Below are 27163 nucleotides of genomic sequence, written 5' to 3' on the forward strand. Positions count from 1 at the left end.
GCCGAGGCACTGCACAGGGGCCCCAAAGGATGTCCACACAAGAGGCATAAAAGAAAGGGGAGTTTTAAAGGTGCATTGTGTAACTTTTCCAGTGGAGGGTCTGTTAAATGCTTTTGTCCGTGCTTTCTCTGGAATAGGGATGGGCATTTGATGAAATTTTCTTAATCGATCATCGAGAGAATTAACAATCGATTAATCATTAACGTTTTTATATTAAAATAATCATTATTATTATTACTATCTGCACTACTAATCTGCATAAATAAATTCAACTTTACGACATATAAACCGTAACGACTCTAGAGCCACATCAGCCCATTTGACATTATAATGTGTTTAATTCAGTTTTGCGCAACTCTCACAGAAATGAAACTTAAAACCGCATCGCTAATTTGCATAAACTCAGCAAAGATAAAACTCCAGCTCTTGTGTCACTGATGTGGTTAAATTTCTGTCGGATTAAAAGACACGACTCAGGTGAATACAGGTTAGTGTGACCAGATTTGCGTTTGTCAAAACCAGGACACCGTACGGGGGGAGGGAGGTGGGGACTCGTCATCGACATTGAGCGACTCTCACCTGGTTAACTTTTTCCCACTGGACACAGAAACATATGTGCTGCTTTATCCACTGTGCACATGGACTCACACTTGTCCCGAACGCAACGGAAAGTGTGGAATTTCTTGTACAAATCATCGTTAAATACACATTTGTGCTTCGGTACGTTACAGACTGACCCACTGTTTGTGTCTCGCTCCTTCTGATGCAGAGACACATGTACACACCTGTTTGGTCACACTACGCACAACAACCTACATTCGGTTTCTCAATTAAAATTAACGTAATCGATGAAATTTTTAATGATCAATTATCGATTAATCATGCCCATCCCTACTCTGGAATGTTCCACAGTATGGCAATAAACCTTTCTATCATGGAGACCAAACCAGACCAAGTTACAGGTCAGATCTGTGGAGAGGCGACCCTGCTCACAGTCAGAATATCTGTTTTTCGAGGTATTTTTGAACTATAAAACCACCTGGAATTGAATAAATGTAGAGAGCTGTTTAAAGTCACACTGTGGAACATTCCAGGCAGAGCAATGACATCTCCACAGAAACAAGTAAGTGACAGAACCCCAACCAAAAAGTTACACAGTGCAGCTTTAAACCCACAGACATTATGATGTATATCTGAGAGGAAAACATGACATGTTGTTGAATTGAGTTTGCATTATTACTCGGGGCCCCTGTACAACACATACACAGGTGGGGGCCACAGCTGTGGAGACTTTGGGTTTGACTGGTCTAAAGCAGCACTCGCCGCTCTGTTTCACCACTACACAAAATCCAATCCAAATGCACAGGGGGCATTCTGCAAAATCAACTTTTTGAAGCTTCTCCCATGTTCTAGTGTTGTTCCCTCATCAAAAACCTGCTGGAAGAGGTTCTACATGTCAATCATGCATGTTTGAGTAATCTGGAGATCTCTAGTGTGCGCTGCAGACATATTCTTTGTTCATAAACACAGCAGATGCACGTGCAGCTGGAGTGGAGAAAGCGCTGCTGTCTGTGTGGTGAACATGACGTTACAGCATTAGAGAGCTGTCAGCACTAAAACAGTTTATAAATGTGTGACTAAATAAGTTCAACATGAGTGAGTGGGATACGTCCTAACGACCCGTATGTGTTAAATGCAGATGAGTGCATAAACAGTGTTGGGGAGTAACAGATTACATGTACCAGAGTTACGTTAATCAGAGTACAAATTATGAGTTACAGTTACTGTTTCAGTGAGTGGTAATTGGATTACAGTTACTTTGTTGAAATAAATGGATTACAGTGAGCTATTTTCCTGTTTCCACATTATGTTTATTTATTTTTTTATTTTTTTATTTATTTTGTTAATTCCACTCATTGCTGGAAACTAAACCAGGTCCAAACCAGGACTAAAACCAGGTCTAAACCAGGACTAAAATCAGGTCTAAACTAGATCTAAACCAGGACTAAAATCAGGTCTAAGCCAGGTCTAAAACTAGATCTAAACCAGGTCTAAACCAGGACTAAAACAGAACTAAAACCAGGTCTAAACCAGATCTAAACCAGGACTAAAACAGGATTTAACAGGACTAAATCATGCTGCGTGGACGTGTCTCCTCCTCTTCTATCAATAATATTTTTATATCTTTTTTACGTCTTTGTTTCTCTACAGCAAATCAAGTAATCCAAAGTATTCAGATTACGTTCACCTTCCCAACTCTCCGTAAATACACAAAAACGTGACACAAAACTCTACACAGCAACTTGGCCTGATGCGATGTGCAGTAGTTTCGTTAGCGGGATTCACGCTGATGATGCTGTGACGGCGCTCTGAAGGGGGAGCGACTTTTAACTTGAAAACTTGAAACCTGTTAATATGTTGTTTGAATTCAAAATTTCAAAACAGTGAAAGGAACGTGGTGATGTAAATCTGTGACATGTTATAGTTAATAACCCAAAGAAGTCAAATAGTCCCTCTTTAATCAACAAGCAACTATTATTACTGCTTGTTTCATGTTTGGTTGCTAGGTAACATGGATTGTCAAGTCCCATCTGCGGCCAGTGTTGGGAAGGTGACTTTTAAAATGTATTCCCCTACAGATTACAGATTACATTCCCCAAAATGTAGTTTGTAACGTAATCTATTAAATTACTTAAAGTGAGTAACGTAATCTGAATACTTTGGATTACTTGATATTGTCATGGTTTTTAGTTTAGTTTTGGTTTTAGTCCTGGTTTAGTCCTGGTTTAGTCCTAGTTTAGTTCTAGTTTAGTTCTAGTTTAGTCCTAGTTTAGTCCTGGTTTTAGTCCTGGTTTAACCCAAAATGTGAAAACTGAAAATTACCGCCCTGTAATCCATTTATTTCAACAAAGTAACTATAATCCAATTACCACTCACTGAAACAGTAACTGTAACTGAATACAGTTACTCATAATTTGTACTCTGATTACGTAACTCTGTTACATGTAATCTGTTACTCCCCAACACTGGTGGTGTAGCTGGAGGATGGAGCTTGTCACTGATCAGGAAGAAAAACATTTGTGGATTTGACTTCCATGAAAATCCTTGAGGAGAACAGTGCAGCCTCACACAGTGTTCAGCTGGGATGTGTGTGGATCATTTACTGTAGCGTCACGGGCACAGGGCACGATGAGGGCACAGTGAGGGCGTGATGAGGGCACAGGGCACGATGAGGGCACGATGAGGACACGATGAGGACGCGATGAGGGCATGATGAGGGCGTGATGAAGGCACAGGTGAGAATTAGCCCACTGCTTTAATCAACACTGTTATGTGTGATTTAGAGTTAATCTAGGGCTAATGTTAACAGTCACATGTGCCACGTTGCACACTCTGCCAACTCTGGGCCTGTTATGCAACAAGCAACACACTCGGCAAATCCTGGAGATCTGATTCTAAACCTGCTACAGTAAGATCTCATTTACTCAAGTACTAAGATGTACTGATTTTCTTGATGATTGGTGATGATGATTTCCTTCTAATCTGACCACAGCAGCTGACCCTCTCCTCTGTCTGTTATTCTGGAGCACGTTTGTGACATTTTGACCAATTTTGCACAGAAAATGTTTGATGTTTCTATGAAAACATGAGTAAAGTGTCTTGCCTAAGGACAAAACAACAGACCTTGGTCCGAGTGTGAATCGATCCTCCCTTCACGTTGGGGTGGGGGATCACCGCTCCACTCATGTGATGTTCATGAATGAGTCACATCTTTTTCTAAATATGAACTGTCAGAGTCTGATCTGACTTTTTAAAAGAATCAAATTGTAGTTTTAACTCTGATTCACTGAAGAATCACACTGGAGATCTTAATAATAAAAAATATGAATCCAGTATTTGTATTATAATATTTATTATACTGCACATTTGATTTAGCTTCTGCATCGTTTCAAAGAGTAAACTCACTCCCTCTCTGAGTGTGAAGCACTTTAAACAAACCTGAGCTTGGGTCATTTCTCTGAGATGAGTTTGGAGATAAGATGAGCTCAAACACTGGCTCCTGTCATAGAAAAAGACTGATTGATTCACTTTCGTTTTGAGTTTGTGCAAAGACAAACAATACTCATACATACAACATATACAGTGTATTTTTACTACTACTACTACTACCTGCCACTGTCATTCTACAGGGTTTATGCATACTACAAGTTTAGAATTGAGTCTGAGGCAAATGTGAAACAACACCTGATGACATCACAAGGTGGATCTGACTGTTGAGATCTGTGCAGAGGGAGAAAGACGGAATATGCAGGATTACTCAAACGTGTGAATGAAACCAAACTCAGCTCGAGGTTTGTTTTAGAGGAACAGTATTATGACAAAGCTCACAGGAGTCTACACTGTGACACACACACACACACACACACACACACACACGCACACACAGGAGCAGACTGATCCTCTTAGTGTCACTGCTCTACACGTGCAGAATCCGACAGGTGCAGACAGGGAGATCATGATCCTGACTGAAGCCTCATGTCCAAACAGGAGCGGGACTGTCCTAACACCTGACAGGAGCGGGACTGTCCTGACAAATGACAGGAGCGGGACTGTCCTGACAAATGACAGGAGCGGGACTGTCCTAACACCTGACAGGAGCGGGACTGTCCTGACGCCTGACAGGAGCGGGACTGTCCTGACGCCTGACAGGAGCGGGACTGTCCCGACGCCTGACAGGAACAGGTCTTTTTAAACACAAGCCCTGGAAAGGTGTTTGAGTCTTTATAAGGCCTCATGAGTCGTGTGAGGAGGCAGATTTAAAGGCCACGTATGAAAAGGACTTGAGGACTTGCAGTGTAGTGGAGCATTCTGAGTTCTGCAAAGAACAGACACTAAAAATGCAGATTACACAAACCAAATATTGCAAAGCCTTTTTTTTTCTAACAATGATCCAGCTTTATGATGTGGTTTAAATCATTTTAAAGTCATTGACTCTGAATATTGGAGTGAGGAGGAGGTGTGGTGCTGCTGGTGAATGGAACAGAGTCAAAAATAACAGAATAATGTTGAAAAGATGTGTTTTGTGTCCTTATGTATTGATCTAAACGTGTGTGTGTGTGTGTGTGTGTGTGTGTGTGTGTGTGTGCAGACAGTGCCGGAGACCTGGAGCGTGACGTCCCCATGGAGGACACAGAGGCCACACCCACTGCCATAAGCACCGCCCCCTCTACAACCACACCCCCCACCACCAACGGCAGCCGCTCCGAGCCTGGACATGACGGACAGGGACAGGAGCACACGGAGCAGAGGTGAGCACAGACAAACACTCTACTTAAAGATACACTATGGGGCTTTTCTGGTGGAGGCTCTGTCACCTGCTTGTCTCCATGGAGATGTTATTGCATTGCCTGGAATGTTCCACAATATGACATTACATTATCTATCTCCATGGAGACAAGCAGCAGATGGCACCAGGCCAGTGGTCAGATCTGTGGAGAGTAGAGTTGTGCAAAAATATTGAAATATCAAAATATTCTGTCATTTAATGTGATGATACTGTATCGATATAGTGGGCTGCTGTATCGATATGTTGCCAAGAGTGTTTTTTGGTCTATTTTACAGCAACAGTTGTTGAGAGGAAGAAAACTCATGTGACACATTTGACATTTTCACTGTTTTGATGATTCACATGTTTGTGTTTCATATGAACTTTGCACAAGAAGTGATTTAACAAAGACTTTTACTATCACAGCATGATTTAGCCTTTACTTTTTATTGAACCATATCGAATCGATTTGAAATATATTATATCAAACTGAAAGTGCATTGTATTGAGATATGGTGAGTTGAGTTGACAGGGTAGTAGACGTACTGCAGAACATTCCAGCTTCGGTGTCATTTATAAGAGCAACTGTTACGGCTCCAGGCTTTCAGTTGTCATTTATTTTGTGTGCTTTAATTTATTTTGCTGGCTGTTTTGAATCCTGCTGTGAGAGTCCTGGTCCGTGATTGGTGGAGTATCTTTACACCTGGCCAATCCCGCCTCACCTCCAGACTCCTCCCCCTATTTAAGGAGACTGCAGCACCTGTTCGGGGCTGCAGTCTGCCATTTAGTGTTTGTGTTTGTAGTTCTGTAGTTTAGTTCTGTTTTGTGCCTTTTCTTTTATTTGGTTGCTCGATTCTGTTTGTGGGTTTATGTGGTTTTACTTTGAGACTTGTTTTTTAGTTTTGTGTGTGTGTCCCTTAGTTTAACCTCGTTTTTGTGTAAGCCTGCATGACCCGGTTTGTGGCACAAAACTCGTTAATTCTGTTGTTCTGTTTCTTAGTTTAGGTTATTTTCTGTATAATTTAGTCAGTTTTGTTAATTTACCTGATACATCCCTGTTCATTAAACATTATTTAATTGATCCCATTTTACATCTTGGTTATTTTTTGTTACTTCTCTCACCCAACGAGCTGGAACATAACAGCAACTAAACTGTGGTAAAATGCAAATACACACAGATCTTACTTGAGTAGAAGTAAAACACAGACATGCGCAAGGACTCATGTCTTAATAACTACTGTTAGTTTCAGATAATGAAAGCAACAAGCTGAACATGTGATCAAACTGTTTTTAGAAATACAAAGTGAAAACCGGAACTAGTCCACTTTAAACTGTTTGCAGTGCACTTATTTTGACCCCGAGAGCTGCTGATACAGTATATCTGGACTGGGGCAGGACACATTCTGCTCAACTGCATGTAAAAAACACACAAAAACAGAAAAACATTTAGAAAGTTACACAGTGCTGCTTTAAAATGTAACTAAATAAATATAACACTTCTCCCTCGTGTTACAGGGCGGTCATCATGTCAGTCCTGGATGAGAACCACACCCATGGGCCCGCACAGGACAGCGAGGGCCCTGCGGTGGACAGTGAGGGGCCCCGGGACACTAGGACCCAGCACCCGGAGAACGGCGTGCACCCGGACCCCCAGACCCCCCACTGCCCCTCCCCCGACCCCGACATGAGCTACATCAGCGGGGCCGACTTGTTTGGGTACGTGGGCATCGAGGCCGTCCTGGACCAGATGAGGCGCAAGACCATGAAGGCCGGCTTCGAGTTCAACGTCATGGTGGTGGGTGAGTGTCTTGCACAAGGGCACAGTGGGAGTGTCAGAAAATAGAACGAAACTCTCGACTCTGCAAGTTCTGTGAGTAGGATGAAAGTTTAGTTACAGTTAGAATGTGACACCTTGACTTTTTAATTTTATTTAAACAGGCTGGTGTTCCGTGGAAATGGGCTGACCCGTTGAACTAAGCTCCTGCAGCCTAAATCGACAGTGACATCTATCGATTCAGGATGCCCTGTCAAAATAAGCGACCTTACGTTTTTTGGTTTTTTTTTACGTTTTACAGTTGTATAGATCAGGGGTTCCTTTTGAATCTTGGCCCCTAACTTTTTCTGAACCAAGTAACCTGGGGCCCTGTCTCATATTAAATGCATTATGTTGTACTGATTGTGGGGCCCCCAAGGAGGTGGTCCCAGCCCTACTTTGGGCCCCGGCCCTGTAGTTAAGAATCACTGGTATAGATCCAACAAACCCTGACCCTGACCTCCCCAGTCTGACACAGATTTCTTTGGATTAGAGACGTGAGTTTGATGCTGTTTGCACACAGTGATTATACCTTAGTTATGTCACATTTTAACTCATTTATATGAATGTGCGTGGTTCATTTGATCAGTCGTATTCTGCTCATAATAGGCTTTGACTAAAGGTAACACATTCTGACAAGCCAATTGAGCCATCGATTAATGCTCCCACTGGAGAATCACCTTTATTCACTCATTTAGATGAATTTAGGCTGAGGTAGAAAATCTTGACTATATCTTCTCCCAAATAATCTATCCACTAGAGCAGAGATGTCCAAACATTTTTCATTGAGAGCCACATATCTAAACACAGATGAAGCAGAGGGATGATCGAGGGCCACAGACTGATGCTCAGTACAGTGAAGAACTGAAATATGTGCATTAGAATGAGCCAACACTCTTTATTCATGCTAAGATCATTAAAGCCACACACTAAATATTAAATATTCGCTTTATCAGGGTAGATTTAAAAAAAAAAAAAAAAAAAACTTGCAGTAAAAAGTTAATTTTTAATTGATACAAAGGTAATTTGGGCCAATTCACTTGGAACCCTGAGGGCCAAGAAAAAAATGTCTGAGAGCCACATTTGGCCCATAGTTTGGTTCATAGTTTGGCCCATAGTTTGGCCCATAGTTTGGTTCATAGTTTGGACATGCCTGCACTAGAGGTAACATACTTTACCTCTGTGATACTGGGGACACTGAAAATGGGACAATTCCTGTAATTCAATTTGATTTATTTAGCAATAATAACAATGGACTTGTCTCTTAGTCATGATGGACGAGGACAGAAAAAGGGGCAACTGAAGAAACATTATAACAAACCACAAAGGAGAAATTCAATTTGTCAACTGGACAAACGTTTATTTAGGTCGAAAAAATCTCTCAGCTCATCCAAGCTGCTTCTTCAGTTGTGGCCAGACGCTGGTGGACAGTGCCTTATATCTGCTGAAGGAGGAGCTAACTACACTGAACCTGCTCTGAAGCTAACACCCTACGTGTTTACAGTTTCTGTTTGACTATGTGAGGGGTCATCTTAACGGAATGATTCAGGTTCATAATGAGTGTTTTCACACCTCTGGCCCTGACCTGCTCCCCTGTTGTTCTCTTTGTTTGAGCTCTGACGATGGACTGGTAGATGGAGGCAGATGTTGTAGACGGAGACAGATGTTGTAGACGGAGACAGAGGTTGTAGATGTTGTAGATGGAGACAGAGGTTGTAGATGTTGTAGATGGAGACAGAGGTTGTAGATGTTGTAGATGGAGACAGATGTTGTAGATGTTGTAGATGGAGACAGAGGTTGTAGATGTTGTAGATGGAGACAGATGTTGTAGATGGAGACAGATGTTGTAGATGGAGGCAGATGTTGTAGATGGAGGCAGATGTTGTAGATGGAGACAGATGTTGTAGACGGAGGCAGATGTTGTAGATGGAGGCAGATGTTGTAGATGGAGACAGATGTTGTAGATGGAGACAGATGTTGTAGATGGAGACAGATGTTGTAGATGGGAGATCGATGGTGTCTGTGTCTTAAAGAGGCTATATTTGTCAGGAAACACTCAAACCCTTCCTTGAACAGAAGTGGAAACCTCAAACATGTGAAGGAAAGTTGAGTTCTACACACAAAATCATCTTCTTACTCTGCAGCTCCACAGACCTGACTCTTCTTTGGCCTGGAGGAAGGTCTGCTCCTGCTTGTTTGAATGGAGATGCTCTTCCCTCGACTCTGAGCTTCTATAATCTCTATCTCCACTCACAATATTTGGAAGCTTGTTTTTTAATGTTTGGTTTCCATGGAAGCGTGCAGGCGATGTGTTACCTACTGTAGCTTTAATATCAGTGAATCAGAGTGGAAAAAGAATGCATTTATCTTGTCAGCATGATTGAGAAAGAACACACATACACACAAAAGCTTCAAACAAGAGGCAGGATGGAGCAGGCAATACAACCCACAACTCACATATGCTCCTGACCATTTCTTTATTTCTATCATCAGGGTTCTGTAAGCTCCTATATTACACAAAACCGACTCTTGTGTGTTTTAAGCTGTGTTATAATGTTGTTACCTCCTCAAAAACACACTTGGATGCTGTGTTTTGTTTCATTTACACGTTTTATTAGTCTGTGTACATCTCCAAAGCTCCAAACACTCTGTTCCACCTTGTGATGTCATGTAGAGGTAGTTTTCAAATGACCAGCTCCCTTTACATTTAGTTTTAAAATGATCCACATGATTCTAATGAAGGTGTGTGGAGTATTTCCTGTATCACCACATGACAACGCAAGGCGGAACAGGGTGATTTCTGTTTGAGAGAAGAACTCAGGCTCACTGTGCAGGTTTGTGTGTTACACGTGTGTGAGTGAAACTAAACACAACTCCAGGTGTGTTTGTGATGAGGAAATGACATTAGAACAGAGTACAAAAGTAAGATATAGTCACATACAATAAAGGAATTGCACAAACCCTAAAATGTCTTGTCAAAGTCACCATGCACTCTGGCCCCAAATGGGATAATGCTGGTTTAGTCCTGGTTTTAGTCCTGGTTTAGTCCTGGTTTAGTCCTGGTTCAGTCCTGGTTCAGTCCTGGTTCAGTCCTGGTTTAGTACTGGTTTAGTACTGGTTTAGTCCTGGTTCAGTCCTGGTTCAGTCCTGGTTTTAGTCCTGGTTTAGTCCTGGTTTAGTCCTGGTTCAGTCCTGGTTCAGTCCTGGTTTTAGTCCTGGTTTAGTCCTGGTTTTAGTCCTGGTTTAGTCCTGGTTTAGTCCTGGTTTAGTCCTGGTTCAGTCCTCTTTAAGCCCTGGTTCACAGATAACTGAAGTCTATTAAATGTAGTCTTTTTTTACAGTTTGATTAAAGTACATTGATCCTTCTGAGCACTGTACACGTCTGGTGCAAAACTGTGTGCCCCAAATTATAACAGGAAGTGCCACGTCTTGAGGAGGAAGTGGTTTGGTCTACTTCCTGTTCCAGACACAACAACACACTGATAATGTTGGCTGATAAAACTGGAGGTACAAGTTGAACAACCCTGCAGTTAGAGGGCAAAAACAGCCTTGTACATATTTGGAGTAATTGCATATTTAGTCATATTCAGTCATTTTGACCTTTGACCTGCATGTAGATGCAGTGTTGGGAAGGTGACTTTTAAAATGTATTCCCCTACAGATTACAGATTACACACCCCAGAATGTAGTTTGTAACGTAATCCATTAAATTACTGTGAGTAATGTAATCTGAATACTTTGGATTACTTGATATTGTCATGCTTTTTAAAACTACACGAATGTAGTGACTACATCCTGAAAATTCTTGTTTGTTCTCTTCAAATTGTCTGTTGAGCCCAAGTCTCCATGAATAAACAACTGTTTGCTGTAAAGAAGCAAAGACCAGGAAATCTTCACATAAAATGTTTTGGTCCTGATTTTAGTTCCTAGTTTAGTCCTAGTTTAGTTCTGGTTTAGACCTGGTTTTAGTCTTAGTTTAGACCTGGTTTAGTCCTGGTTTTAGTCCTGGATTTAGTCCTGGTTTTAGTTTTGGTTTAGACCTGGTTTTAGTCCTGGTTTTCGTCCTGGTGTTAGTTCTGGTTTAGAGGTGCACAGGAGAACGGTGGCGTCTGCCCAGTACGGAAGGAGATGTAGGATTTAGCCCAAAATGTGAAAATGTGACAGGAAAATACCACATCTAATCCATTTATTTTAACAAAGTAACTGTAATCCAATTACCACTCACTGAAACAGTAACTGTAACTGAATACAGTTACTCATAATTTGTACTCTGATTATGTAACTCCAGTACATGTAATCTGTTACTCCCCAACACTGTGTAGATGAGACAAAGTGCAGGTCGTTCTTGGTTGTTCTAAATAGGATTCCTAAAAGTATCGAGACTAGATCCTCATTTGAGCAAGTACTGATATTAAATGAACCTTTCCTGTAGGGGTGTGCAAAAATATCGGAATAGTGATATATCGTATCGTTTAATGTGATGATACAGTATCGATATCGTGGGCTACTGTATCGATATTTCACCAAGAGTATTTTTAGGTGTGTTTTACTAAATTATTTTGTTGCAGCTACAGTTTTGTTGCTTGGGGAGTGAAAGGAAACTTATTTATGCGACACATTTGACCTTTTTACTGTTTTGATGATTCAAATGTTTGTGTTTCATATGAACTTTGCACAAGAAGTGGTTTAACAAAGACTTTTAGTATCACAGCCATCATTTAGTCTTTATTTTTATTGAACCGTATCGAATCGATTTGAAATATATCATATCGAATTGAAAGTGCACTGTATCGAGATATGTATCGTATCGTGGCCTGTGTATCGAGGTATGTATCGTATCGGTAACTTCTTAATGATACCCAGCCCTAGTTTCCTGTATGTTTTTAGAATGATGTTGAGTTGGATCAGAACAAGTGTCAGAGCACATAGACTAGTACACACACATGAACCTACTGCACACTGAGGACACACACATATAACACACATGCAGTGTTGGGGAGTAACAGATTACATCTACCAGAGTTATGTAATCAGAGTACAAATTATGAGTAACTGTATTCGGCTACAGTTACTTGGTTGAAATAAATGGATTACATGGTGGTATTTTCCTGTTTTCACGTTTTGGGCTATATCCCCCTTTTTTTTTTTTTTTTGGCAATTCCACTCATTGCCGGACACTAAATGAGGTTTAAAACCAGGTCTAAACCAGGTCTAAACAACATCTAAACCAGGTCTAAAACCAGGTCAAACCAAGACTAAACCACATCTAAACCAGGAATAAACCAAGACTAAACCAGGACTAAAACCAGGTCTAAACCAGGTCCAAACCAGGTCTAAAACAGGTCTAAAACCAGGTCTAAACCAGGTCCAAACCAGGTCTAAAACAGGTCTAAAACCAGGTCTAAACTAGGTCTAAACTAGGTCTAAACTAGGTCTAAACTAGGACTAAACCATGTCTAAAACCAGGTCTAAACAATATCTAAACCAGGACTAAACCAAGACTAAACCAGGACTAAAACCAGGTCTAAACCAGGTCTAAAACCAGGACTTAACCAAGACTAAGCCAGGACTAAACCAAGACTAAACCGCATCTAAACCGCGTCTAAACCAGGTCTAAACCAGGACTAAAGCAGGACTAAAACCAGGTCTAAATCATGTCTCAAACAGGATTGAACAGGACTAAATCATGCTGTGCAGACCATGTCTCCTCCTCTTCTATCAATAATATTTTTTTTAATTTCGTTAAGTAAAGACTGGGCTTTTTATTATTACCTCTGCCAAGGAGGTTATGTTTTTGCCGGCATTTGTCTGTTTGTTTGTTTGTTTGTTTGTTTGTTTGTTTGTCTGTTAGCAACATAACTCAAAAAGTTATGGACCAATTTTGATGAAATTTTCAGGATTTGTTGGAAATGTGAAAAGGAAGAATTTATTTCATTTTGGGGGTGATCTGGAAGAAATCCTGGATTCTGGATCACTTTGAAATTTTAGTTAACATTGTGGTAAATGGGGCCAAAAAATTTTGTTTCTCAATATCTCGGTTAATTATTGACCAAACCCCATGAAATTTGACTCAGGGATGGACAATGGGATCCTCTTTCATATTCCAAAGGCTGATCCGGATCTGATCCAGAAGACTGATTTTATCGCAATTTATATAAAAAATGGGGGTAGTCCTTGGCGGAGGTCTGCGCTCTCTGAGTGCTTTTCTAGTTTTTATTTCTTTTAGCAGACAAAACATCTTATGTGAAGATTTCCTCGCCTTTGCTACTCTACAGCAAACCAAGTAATCCAAAGTATTCAGATTATGTTATTCACTTTAAGTAATTTAATGGATTACGTTACAAACTACATTTTGGGGTATGTAATCTGTAATCTGTAGGGGAATACATTTTAAAAGTAAACCTCCCAACACTGGACACATGGGAATAGAACAGAAAGTTATAATCTATGACACTTATAGATCATTATGTTATCATCTGAACATTTTAAGTCATGTACTTACTTATCTAGAACAACAAAACAACAAAGAAACAAGGAAATAAAATTGGACAACGAAGAAGAACAGAGCAGTGGGTGTGTACCGGAGGAGGTGAAAACGTGGGTAGATCGGCAAAACAGCGTCTTGAATCTTTGTTTTTTGTTTTTTTTTTATTTAAATTTAGATTAGTAGATTAATAACACGCAGGAGTCACTCCAAATACAACTTCAGAGGGTCAATGAGAAGAAAATACTATGGTTAAAAGCTCTGAAAAATCTATTTTGCACAATAGGTCTTGTCTGCTTTAAAGGTTGTATGGAGGATTTTTTTTTTTAGTTTCAAATTGTCAGTGAAAGTTTAAAATACCATTACAGAGATGCAGCAGCCTTGTAATTATGATGACAAAAAAAAAAAAAGAATGAAAACATGTCAACTAGGTCAATAGAAAACGAGGCTCCCTCTTTATCTATTGGCCGTTAGGTTGTCAATCAAACTCCCTAGTGTAAATGACTCGCCTGCGTGCCGGGATTACGTGGTTTATGCAGCAGTTTTTAGAGGCTTTTTCAAACTGTAGCTTCCTCGCAATTTGCACAGAGTTTGTTGCGATGGTGGAGGAGAATCCACGATCAGTTCGCCCCAAAAGAAAGTCGTTTTTTGAGGTCGCTGAAAGAAGAAGAGAAGGGGAAAAGTAGCGAAGACAAACTGAGGTGATTCTTGGAGATTCCTTCCAGCGACTGCGTGACTGAAGCAGACGAAGGGGCTAAAAACAGACGCTAAGACAGGTCACTTCAACAGTAATTCTGAACGTGCACTGACTGTAAACAATCTAGAGTAAAGAGGTGGGAGGAGGTGTTTCTACTGAGGAAGCTGTGGGTGAGGAAGGTGGTGTCACGCATGCACACCATTTGAAAAAGGGGTGTCGCTGTATTTCTCTTCCCTTAAAAAATCCTCTCTGCAACCTCTAATGTTGAAAATCACATTCTATTGTGTCAATAAAGAGTGTATAAAGAGTTGTTTGTTTCATTGTGGTGTCGAAATTGCACTGAGTATGAAGTTCTAGTATAGTGACTACACAAGTTCTTAATTCTAATCCTAAACTCTGTGTGTGTGTGTGTGTGTGCGTGTGTGTGTGTGTGTGTGTGTGCGTGTGTGCGTGTGTGTGTGCAGGTCAGAGCGGTCTCGGGAAGTCCACTCTGGTCAACACTCTGTTTAAATCCAGAGTGAGCAGAAAGTCCTGCTCCAGCCTGCACCACGAGAAGATCCCCAAGACTGTGCGCATCCACGCCGTCAGCCACAGTGAGTACTACAACCCCTCAGTGTGATGTGGTGTCCTTGGGCAGGACACTTCTGCCCCATCGTCTAGTATGGATGTGTTGTGTGTTGGTGGTGGTGAGAGTGGCAGACGGTGCACATTAGCAGCCTTTCTTCTGACAGTCTAGCAGAGAATGTGTCCACTTCACAAACTCATGAGAATCCATCTGGCCAGGGTCCTGCTCTTGGGCCTGGCCAACAGTGCTTCAGACCAGTCACAGGGCAGCATTATGGTGTGGGCAGAGTCAAAGGTGAAGCATCTGAACAAATCAAACCACACACGGTGATTTACATGTGACAAAACATCACTACGTTTATCACTGATTAAGAAAATAAAACTGCAGAAGAAAATGTGTATGTCACTGTGAGCTGAGCTGAAAACAGGGAGATCAGAGAAATACAGAAGAGATTACACTAATGAATCCCTCCAAATACTACTTCAGAGGGTCAATGACAAGAAAGTACAAAGCTCTGAAAAGACCATTTTGCTAAATAAAAGTAGTAAAATTCTCCGTGTGACACTTGTTGACTTGGCGCTGTCTGAGCTCACAGGTGTTCAGGACAGGACAGGACGCTCCAGACTAAATATGACCAGAGGACAAACTCACGCTCTGCATCACACTCTCACGTCCAACAGTCACATTTACGAGATCATAAACTCAAATCCTCCACGTCTGTGACATGTGTGACCTGAGAGATGCTGTGTTTGAGTTTTCAGCAGAACTCTGCCCAAATTTAGACATCAGACTAAACCTGGACCTGACAGACTTTCATCTGACACGTTTACTCAAGCTGTCAGACAGCACTAACACACACACGCACACACGCACACAGACGAGGACACGCACACACACATATCAGCACACACATACATGCTCTCAAAAAGTGTCTGAAAAAGGGAAAGAATGTGTAGGACAGAGGAGAGCTGCTGGTGTGTCCCTCAGCCAGTGGACATGTGTGTGGACATGTGTGTGGACATGTGTGTGGACATGTGTGTGGACACATGTGTGACAGAGGACCAGAGACATGTCCCACCTGTGAGAAGACCAGTCCAGAGAAAAGAGCTGAAAATGCCCCTATGTTTTCGTTCTGGTGGTCCTGGTCAGGTTGTGTGGGTAACGTGCTGTTGTAGTTTTGGCTGTTGTCATTTATTGATTTGGTTTAGAAACCAGGAACTAAACAAGAACCAGTGTTTCCAGTAGATGTTTAGACAGAGGAACCATTTTGTGGCCTGTGGGCTTCATCTGCTGATGGCCTGTTTCATAATAATTATTACAGAGTAGTAACAGAGTCCAGTTTCCTGTACCGTTCAGAGATGTGCTCATGTGCTGGTCTCTTGTGGAGATGATGTGCTGGTACATCAGATCAACAGCTCTGCCTAAAACCCTAACGCTGATCAGAGCCATAAAACCCTGTTCCTAAACGTCATTTCTTTGAATGATCAGTCACACTGACCCTCCTCCACAGCCGGATTCAAATCTGCCACAGTTTCTTGCCGAGTCCTTTCAGATTCTTGAGTTAATGCTGTAGAGCAAACGATGAACCATCTTAAACACTCACATCTAAAACCTTCTGTTTGTGTTAGCCACAGAGGACATCATAGTGGAGCAGAGTAAGGGCTGGAGGAGATTCCTGTGTGCTGACTCAACCTGGGGCCCCTGGTCTGGGGGTCCCTGGTCTGAGGGCCTCTCTGAGCTGTGACTAAGTAAAGTGAAGCTGTCATTATGTGAGAGCAGAGGGTGTTATTAGAGCGAGAGCAGTTGTGGGGGGTGGGGGTGGAGGGGCAGGAGGGAGGGGCTGATGGGAAAGACACTCAGCTGACCCCATGACACACACACCAGGTGTGCTGCACATGCACCGCGCTCTACCTGCTGAGCCACACGTGGATGAAGTGTCATTAGGATTCAAAGGGAGCTGGGCTGATTTCAGACACCCTGCTGTGAACACATTATCTCTTCACCTGGAGGTTGTCGGTGCGATCCTGGCTCCAGTCATATATCAGTCTATATCTGTGTCACTGTGTCGCTGGTACAAACACACACACCTCTGAGTGAGACAGAGACACAATGAACAGATGACAGTATACTTGTGCTGCTTCTACTAATACTACTATTACTACTACAGTGCTTGTAACCCACGTACTGTCCCTGTGCTGTGCAGTGATTGAAGAGAAGGGTGTGAAGATGAAGCTGACCGTGGTGGACACTCCAGGCTTTGGAGACCACATCAACAACAACAACTGGTGAGCACATGTCTGCTGTCTGAGCTATCTGTCAGTGTACAGTGTCGAGAAGTAACTACATACATGTACTAAAAACACTTATTCACAAAACTATCTGGTACAACTGTATTCTGGTACAGTTACTCCTTCAGAATATACTTGCTTTCCTGAAATCAAAGGAATACACGGTGGTACATCATAAATAAATTTAGGCTTCACACTGTATGGGATCAGACACACACAACACTGAGCCCATGTGTGATTTTTCTCAGGGAACATTTGACACAGTATAATTAATATTTTTGACAATCAACCAAGTTAATGTTAAAAAAATTAAATAAAAAATAGCAACTGGCCCCAAAGTCACGAGTAATGTCATGAGTTCCTTTGTCGACATAAAAACAGTGTGTGTCATCTGCATACATGTCTTCTTCAGTCCATGGTGTTGTGTTGCAGCTGGGAGCCCATCGTGGCCTATGTGCAGGAGCAGTATGAGAAGTACCTGAGGGAGGAGCTCAACGTGACGCGCAAACGCCGCATTCCAGACACCAGGGTGCACTGCTGCGTCTACTTCCTGCCCCCCACTGGACACAGGTCGGACCACTCACACGTTTAGCTCATTCACACTAACATAAAGACTTACTTACATTACAATTACATCAAAACTTAAAGGGGCATTGTGTCACTTTCTGTTTCCATGGAGATGTTATTGCATGGCCTAGAATGTTCATTAAGAGACAAGTGTGTGTATAACCAAGTCTAATTACAATCATTAGTTAAAATTATGTGTTTTTCAAGGTATTTTTGAGTTACTATTAAAGAAGACCTATTGTGCTGTGTCATGTCATTTGAACTTTTGAAATCACAATATTCATCTAAAACAACTTAATAAAAGAAACAAGTACATTGACTTCTGCGTTTGAAAACTGCAGTGCCCGATGGAAGCTGACGTCACTGTAAACGTCATGACAACAAAAAGATGCGGCCCCTCCTGTAGAGAGCTGCACATCACAGTGTGTAGGTCACAGTGTGTATGTCGCGGCGTGTACGTCGCGGCGTGTACGTCACAGTGGGGGTGTACCAGTGGAAGTAAAAACAGGGATTAATCAGTAATGTGAGAAAGATGATTGAAACATGCCTGAATCACTCCAAATACAACTTGAGAGGGTCAATGAGAAGGAAACAGCTACAAGAAGGTTACAAAGTCTGAAAAGTGGATTTTGCAGCTTTAAGGTCTTTCTGTTCTGTGGAACATTCCAGTATGGAGAAAAGCAGATAGAAAGTTGCTCATTGCACCTTTAAAGTTGTTTTTTTAAATGTGGTGTGTAAAATAAGACAATAAGAAGTGTTTGTGTTGCAGGTTACGGGCCATAGACGTGGAGTTCATGAAACACTTGGGGAGCATCGTTAGCATCGTGCCGGTCATCGCTAAAGCTGACACTCTAACTCTGGACGAGCGGCTGGACTTTAAGCACAGAGTGAGTCCGTCTGGAGCACTTTGGTCCAATGTTGCTAATGCTAACCTGTCTGTAGCATGTGATCTGGTGCTAACGCTAACCCATGTGCTCTGACACAGATCCGGCAGGACCTAGCGGCTAACGGCATCCAGGTGTACCCCCAGAAAGAGTACGACGAGGACCCCGAGGAGAGCGTCCTCAACAACAGCATCAGGGTGAGCGAGAAGAGCACAGAGCACTGTCTCCATGAGTCCACATGTCTCCATGAGTCCACATGTCTCCATGAGTCCACATGTCTCCATGAGTCCACATGTCTCCATGAGTCCACATGTCTCCATGAGTCCACATGTCTCAATAAGTCCACATGTCTCCATGAGTCCACATGTCTCCATGAGTCCACATGTCTCCATGAGCCCACATGTGTCTCTCCATGAGTCCACATGTCTCCATGTCTCATGTCCACATGTCTCAATAAGTCCACATGTCTCCATGAGTCCACATGTCTCCATGAGTCCACATGTCTCCATGAGTCCACATGTCTCCATGAGTCCACATAGGGTTGCCAACTCCCTGAAAAATAAGTAAGGGACACCTCATTGGCAGGGCTGGTGTACTGTCGATTTGAGCTACCCGTTGTTTTGAGCTACATAGCACTACTGCACATGCGTACACCCCCCAAGTGCTGTTCCATTGTAAATGCCGTCCATTTGATCTTCCTAGGCAAGAAGTGGAGTAACAAGTCACATTTTGAAAAGTGTATTGGTTTTATTGTATGTTTTGACCAGTTAAGTGTGTAAACATGGACATGTATGTGATAGATTTGTGGCAGAATACCTACGTTAGGCTGCAGGTAGCTCATTTTCGACGGGACAGCCCATTTCAACAGAACACTGTAAAGCCCTGTTGGTGGCACTGTCGTCCATGCTGCTTTGTGACAGAGGGAAACCCTTACGGCCTTCAAGGTATTCAGTGAAGGCCCCCAAACAAATATTCAATACATTTTTGTACTACTAATATAATTTTTAATTTTTTAATTCAGTGAGTATTAAACACTACATTAGTCATAATTTCTAGATCACTGTTGTAAACTTGGACTGATATTTCTTGGGAAACAAAGGGTTAATATAACGGAATAGAAATGGACCAATCACAATTTTTTTTCCAATGGTATCTGGGTAAATCAGTGACACCCCCCCCCAAAAAAAGCGCTAGACACCTCTATTTGGACGCCTTGGAGACATCTGAAAGAGGAGTAAGAAAAGACCTGAGAAATGGAGCTTGGAGCCCACGGGAGGGGCGGAGCTCGGATCTTGCGGAGACTCGGAGCACGCGGCCAGGCCGGATCTCGGAGTCCACAGCCGAGCTAGAGCTCAGAGCCAAACAGCCTCGACCAATGAGATGATGAGTGGGATGTGTGTGCTGTTAGCTCATATGTCACAGAGCAGGAGAGGCTGAGAATACCTTTACTGTACATTTTCTTATGAAGTGCATTCCACTGATTACACACTATTTCTGATTCTCATGGTAATACAGGACAAAGTGCATCCCTTTTCAGTTCAATACGGGACGTGTACTTTTGTTTCTGAATACGGGACGATTCTGTTTTTCAAGGGACGATTGGCAGCCCTAAGTCCACATGTCTCAATGAGTCCACATGTCTCCGTGAGTCCACATGTCTCCGTGAGTCCACATGTATGAACTGAGCTCTGTGTTTCGAGATGATTCAAATACAGTCTGAAACATCAGTCATGTCCTGTAACCCAGATCATTACCAGTATCACAGACCAAGTGTAACTGTTAGTTTATTATTGTGTGCATGTGTGTCCCCTGGGATGAAGGAAACATATTGAAATGAAATAGAGCTTTTACTGAGAACAGTTGTAATGCCAACTTAAACCTGCCACACACGTGTAGTGTGTGATCATTGTCCAGTTTAGTGACACTCACTTTTATCTCAGTGAAAAAAATCCCCCCAACCCAGAAAGGATTTTTCCCATAGAGCACAAACTGCATGCATTTGTGTGACAGGACACATACAACTTTCAAAAACTTTGGATTTTGTGCAAATTTTTACCTCATTTATATTCTAAACTTTTTCTCTGTTCAGAATGCTTTGCTTTCTTAAAAACAGCATTGCCCACATGAGAAAAGAGCACTACTGCACATGCTCAATGGGCAGAGCCACCAGAAGTGCCTCACCAGGCCAGATTCATCTAGAGACATGTGATATTCAGCTCGGCCCATTGATTTGACTGGGTTTGGGTCTAACCATAGCCTGTATATATGAATGAACAAAGCTAAAGCGCTAGTGCGCCAGGCGGCTCTTCTGGCTCCTTCTGGCCTTGTGGCTCCTCTCTCTGGACCTGCTGCTGTAAGCCTTGTCATTTTGGTCTTAAATGTTTGTATTAACCCACGACACAGAATCCTGAATTATACATTTCTCTATTTTGTTCCTAAATTAAGATCTGAACATAAATAACGGACCAATCAGACGCCTTCATTCCCCGAGGTCACTCCCGCTAGCATTAGCAACGGGTTTGAGTGCGTTACGTTGCTAAGCCCCCTTCCTGCTCTCCGGTGAGAAGGGCGGGCAAATGTAATGACCTCAATCATGATTGGCTCTTGTGGTTGCTCTGATACCCACGGTCAGATTTCCAACTATGGAGCCTGGCTTCAAATTCCAAGGCTGTGGTGACGTCACGCTCATGTAGAACACTTTTTATACAGTCTGTGGGTCTAACACTTGATTATATACATACTTTATTATCCCAAAGGACATTTGTCTAATTATATTTGTGTGTGTGTGTGTGTGTGTGTGTGTGCATGTGCGTGTGTGCGCGCGTGTGTAGGAGTGTATCCCCTTCGCGGTGGTGGGCACTGACAGAGAGCACCAAGTCAACGGCAACAAGGTCCTGGGACGCAAGACCAAGTGGGGCATCATCGAAGGTACACCCGACTTCCTGCAACTAACACCCACTAACACCCACTAACATCCACTAACACCCACTAACCCCACTAACCTCCACTAACACCACTAACCCACTAACACCCACTAACCTCCACTAACTCCCACTAACACCCACTAACACCACTAACCTCCGCTGGACCTACTGCACCCACAGACACTTAATGACAGCCCAGTGATACACAGTGACTCCAACAGAGGGCGATATTTAGTTTGGGCCAACCTAAATCTGTCTTCTTTTGTTTCGTTTCTTTTATTGGCTCAGTTAGTCCACAGAGGCACTGCACAACTGTCACTACACTGCTCCTGTCTCCAGTTTGTGGTAAAACAAGGCCGTGGTTGAGTTCACACTAAATTCATTTGAGATATTTAGGGGGAAATGAACAAAATCAGCCTGGCATATTAGACCAAAAATATTGTCTGAGTTTATCTTGGAAAAGCCCATCGTCAGTTTCCACTAAACAAAATTAGGGATGAACTTGTACTTGTTTCCATACATTTTATTTCTGTCACATTCAAAACTGTGTCACACTTCCTTAGCCCTGTATGAAAAGATGACAAACTAACTCATGACTTCTGTTTTTCCACAGTTGAAAACGCGGCTCACTGTGAATTCTCCCATCTGAGAGATCTGCTCATCAGGTCAGAACTACAGCGAGTACTAATGAACAACTTATTCTATTATTATTATTACTGCTCCAAGTTATTACTGGACGTGCTACTACATGTGTGGTTGTCACTTTCTCTTCCTCTTTCTCCTCATGTATCAACACTGTGTGTGTGTGTGTGTGTGTGTGTGTGTGTGTGTGTGTGTGTGTGTGTGTGTGTGTGTGTGTGTGTGTGTGTGTGTGTGTGTGTGTGTGTGTGTGTGCGTGCGTGCGTGTGTGCGTGTGTGTGCGTGCGTGTGTGTGTGTGTGTGCGCGTATGTGTGTGTGTGTGTAATGGACCGCTTCTGGTATATGTACTTTTTGTAACTAATATAGTAATTTGATTTATGGTTACCTCTTATTGTTATTGTAAAAGACAACAGCACCACCAGCTGGAAAAATGAATTACTGCAAAAAGATGAGTGACTGGAGAGTTGAATGTGCTAGTGTGTAGACCAGGGGTGCTCACACTTTTTCTTACAAAATGACCAAGTCAAAATGATCTACCTAATACAAAGCCAAGCAAACTGCACTGAAACACTCTGTGCTCCTTTTTTGGACCCTCACCCACAGTTTGAGAACCCCTTCTTTAAGAGAACTTCCTCTGGCACTTTACACAAAACTGTGAAAAAAGTGAAGAAAGATTTTTAAACCTGTTTTTTAAAGTTCCAAACTGGAGTTGCATTCTTTTCTGGTTTTGCAGTGATATTTACCTGGTTTAGTCCTAGTTTAGACCTGGTTTAGTCCTAGTTTAGACCTGGTTTAGTCCTAGTTTAGACCTGGTTTAGTCGTGGTTTAGACCTGGTTTAGTCCTAGTTTAGACCTGGTTTAGCCCTAGTTTAGACCTGGTTTAGCCCTACTATACACTTGGTTTAGTCCTGGTTTCACCCTAGTTTAGACATGGTTTAGCCCTAGTATAGACCTGGTTTAGTCCTAGTTTAGACCTGGTTTAGCCCTAGTTTAGACCTGGTTTAGCCCTAGTTTAGACCTGGTTTAGCCCTACTATACACTTGGTTTAGTCCTGGTTTCACCCTAGTTTAGACATGGTTTAGCCCTAGTATAGACCTGGTTTAGTCCTAGTTTAGACCTGGTTTAGCCCTAGTTTAGACCTGGTTTAGCCCTAGTATACACTTGGTTTAGTCCTGGTTTCACCCTAGTTTAGACATGGTTTAGCCCTAGTATAGACCTGGTTTAGTCCTAGTTTAGACCTGGTTTAGTCGTGGTTTAGACCTGGTTTAGTCCTAGTTTAGACCTGGTTTAGCCCTAGTTTAGACCTGGTTTAGCCCTAGTATAGACTTGGTTTAGTCCTGGTTTCACCCTAGTTTAGACATGGTTTAGCCCTAGTACAGACCTGGTTTAGTCCTAGTTTAGTCCTGCTGTAGTCCTAGTATAGACCTGGTTTAGTCCTAGTTTAGACCTGGTTTAGCCCTAGTATAGACTTGGTTTAGTCCTGGTTTCACCCTAGTTTAGACATGGTTTAGCCCTAGTACAGACCTGGTTTAGTCCTAGTTTAGTCCTGCTGTAGTCCTAGTATAGACCTGGTTTAGTCCTAGTTTAGACCTGGTTTAGCCCTAGTTTAGACCTGGTTTAGCCCTACTATACACTTGGTTTAGTCCTGGTTTCACCCTAGTTTAGACATGGTTTAGCCCTAGTATAGACCTGGTTTAGTCCTAGTTTAGTCCTGCTGTAGTCCTAGTATAGACCTGGTTTAGTCCTAGTTTAGACCTGGTTTAGCCCTAGTTTAGACCTGGTTTAGCCCTACTATACACTTGGTTTAGTCCTGGTTTCACCCTAGTTTAGACATGGTTTAGCCCTAGTATAGACCTGGTTTAGTCCTAGTTTAGACCTGGTTTAGTCATGGTTTAGACCTGGTTTAGTCCTAGTTTAGACCTGGTTTAGTCGTGGTTTAGACCTGGTTTAGTCCTAGTTTAGACCTGGTTTAGTCGTGGTTTAGACCTGGTTTCGTCCTAGTTTAGACCTGGTTTAGCCCTAGTATAGACTTGGTTTAGTCCTGGTTTCACCCTAGTTTAGACATGGTTTAGCCCTAGTATAGACCTGGTTTAGTCCTAGTTTAGACCTGGTTTAGCCCTAGTTTAGACCTGGTTTAGTCCTAGTTTAAACCTGGTGTAGTCCTGTTATAGCCCTCATATTGAGTGATGATGTCATGGATGTCTGTGCTGTGGACAGGTCTCACCTCCAGGACCTGAAGGACGTCACCCATAACATCCTGTATGAGACATACCGTGTGCGGAGACTCAACCAGGCCAACGTGGACTTCAGCGAGCTGGGTCTGCCATCATCCGGGTCCCCCCTGTGCTCCAGCCTCTGCTCCACCCTCTGCTCCGGCATCCAGGACCCAAGTGAGGGGGAGAGCCAGCTGTGACCGCACCCACCTGCACGTGACCCCGCTCACCTGCATGTGACCCCGCACCCTGTGCTCCACCCTCTGCTGCGGGGCTCAAGACCCACGTGAGGGGGAGAGCCAAATGTGACCCCCGCCCATCCAAATATGATCCCGCCCGATGTAATACTACGGACCAAGAAGAACAGAGAACCAGGTGTGATCCTGCCCATCTACATGTTACTCCGCCCCCTGTGGACCTGCCTCGTGAAACTCCGCCCCATAATTCTACAGTCCAATCAGAGCAGAGAGCCAAATTTGAGTGACTTCACCCCATGTGACTCCGCCCCTCACACTACTCAGGGCCAATCAAAGCAGATAAAATCTTTGCTCTGCTCTGGACCAATCACAATCAGGAGAGCGACGCCTGTGACTCCGCGTTCTGTAACTCCTCCCCTGCACCGCTTTGGACCAATCAGAGCAGTGAGAGTCTCTTTTGTCCCCTGTATCTCTCCTGACCAATCAGATGAGAGATGGTCAACAATAGCCCACCCTCTCTGACTCCGCCCCCTGCACGGACCAACCACAGGAGTGATACCTACCTGTGACTCCGCCCCCTGCCATGCTCCAGGCCAATCAGAGCAGAGAGTAAATATTTTGATGATAGATAGAGACTTTGTTATATTCATCCCATATTTTTACAATGGGAGTATAGTTAGTGATTGTTTTGTTTTGTTTTTGTACATTTTACATACTTTTCATAGAGATAATGTTAAAATGTTAATAAAATGTGATAATTAAGACGTTTATGATGCAAAGAACATCAGCAGACTGGATCAACAATACTACTGACCGTTACCGTGACGACAAACCACAATCAGAGCAGTGCTGAGGTCCACAAATGTATCCGCAGTTTTTATGTTCGATCTAATATTAAAGACATGTAGATAATCAAATACACCGTACAGGGTGACCAGTTGGACTCTTTAGTACTGTTTGTAGTACTTTTACTTCAGAAATATAAGATACAGCGTACAATATTTTTTTGTATTTTTAAAGAATAAACCAGAACTATTCAACAATGTAAATATATCTGTCAAAGCTTTTGTCGTACTCACGATTATTAACTTCAAAATTGTACTACAGATTAAAATTACTTAATGGCCCGGTACCTGATTTGTTCCCGTGTGTTTGAGCATATCAGGAAGTGTACATTAGCATGCTAGTTGGTAGTCACTGACCTTTGAGAAAAATGCTTATGTACTCATTGTGCTGAATATTTACGACACTCAGAATGCATAAGGTAAGTGAGGAATAAGTTTGGACCACTTCAAAAATTGGGTACAGCGCCTTCAAGTAAAGTAAAAAAAAGAATGTGATGAAAGTATTGAAATGAGAGAAATTTTATTCAAAACGTTTTCTAAAATAAAAATATGCCCTGTTTACAGATACTTTGACCATGGCGTCAGCTGTGTGGCATTCACTGTCTGTTACTTTGAATAGGAAACTGCAATATTACACTCCCAAAACAAACAATTTCAGTTAGTTAAAACAGTACACTTTTTAACGCCAATTAGCTGTAGATTAATCAACTTGTTTCAAAGTATTTACAGTTGATTTCAGAAAATTAAATATTACAAGTCAGATAATAAGAGTTCATACAGATCAGTTCATACAGAACTGAGTCACATTAAGACAAATTGTGTATATTTATATTTAGAGTGGAGTAACAGCAGTGTTGGGAAGGTGACTTTTAAAATGTATTCCCCTACAGATTACAGATTACATACCCCAAAATGTAGTTTGTAACGTAATCCATTAAATTACTTAAAGTGAGGAACGTAATCTGAATACTTTGGATTACTTGATTTGCTGTTGAGTAGCAAAGGTGAGGATATCGTAACATAAGATGTTTTGTCTGCTAAAAGAAAATGAAAAGCCCAGACTTTACTAAACCATATTAAAAATATTATTGATAGAAGAGGAGGAGACACGTCCATGCAGCATGATTTAGTCCTGTTAAATCCTGTTTTAGTCTTGGTTTAGTACTGGTTTAATCTTGGTTTTAGACCGGTTTTAGACCTGGTTTAGATCCCATTTAGATCTAGTTTAGACCTGCTTTTAGTCCTGTTTTGGTCCTGGTTTAGTCCTGGTTTAGTCCTGGTTTTAGACTGTTTTAGACCTGGTTTTAGTCCTGGTTTTAGACTGTTTTAGACCTGGTTGAGATCTAGTATAGAACTGGTTTAGTTTCCGGCAATGAGTGGAATTACCGGGGGAGAAAAAAAAAAAAAAAAAAGGGATATAGCTCAAAATGTGAAAAAAGGAAAATACCTCTGTGTAATCCATTTATTTCACCAAAGTAACTGTAATCCAATTACCACTCACTGAAACAGTAACTGTAACTGAATACAGTTACTCATAATTTGTACTCTGATTACGTAACTCCGGTACATGTAATCTGTTACTCCCCAACACTGAGTAACAGTGACCACCGGGGGGCGCTGCAGCCTCCATCACACACTGTCCGTGTCTCAGTTCTTTTTCCTCACTTCCTTCTCCTTGATTCCTCTCCTCGATTCTTTGTTTTTCAGCTGTCAATCAAAT

General features: G+C 42.2%; 1 protein-coding gene across 3 annotated transcripts in view; it reads left to right on the forward strand.

The window, feature by feature from the left end:
* The window catches only part of LOC110167849 (neuronal-specific septin-3-like), a 61431-nt gene extending 35701 nt beyond the window's left edge, over positions 1-25730 (forward strand). For all 3 annotated transcript variants that reach the window (XM_020933244.2, XM_020933245.2, XM_055152529.1), the window contains exons 2-11: positions 5150-5309; positions 6842-7125; positions 14785-14913; positions 17089-17170; positions 17606-17743; positions 18510-18627; positions 18726-18821; positions 21456-21552; positions 22162-22213; positions 24406-25730. In XM_020933244.2, the coding sequence (XP_020788903.2) occupies positions 5150-5309; positions 6842-7125; positions 14785-14913; positions 17089-17170; positions 17606-17743; positions 18510-18627; positions 18726-18821; positions 21456-21552; positions 22162-22213; positions 24406-24601 (1352 nt within the window). In that variant the 3' untranslated portion in view covers positions 24602-25730. The remainder of the gene's footprint in view (positions 1-5149; positions 5310-6841; positions 7126-14784; positions 14914-17088; positions 17171-17605; positions 17744-18509; positions 18628-18725; positions 18822-21455; positions 21553-22161; positions 22214-24405) is intronic.
* The last annotated feature ends 1433 nt before the right edge of the window (positions 25731-27163 follow it).

This window comes from Boleophthalmus pectinirostris, unplaced genomic scaffold, assembly GCF_026225935.1.
Source record: "Boleophthalmus pectinirostris isolate CB_2022bp ecotype Guang Dong unplaced genomic scaffold, ASM2622593v1 HiC_scaffold_17, whole genome shotgun sequence".
Lineage (NCBI taxonomy): Eukaryota > Metazoa > Chordata > Actinopteri > Gobiiformes > Gobiidae > Boleophthalmus > Boleophthalmus pectinirostris.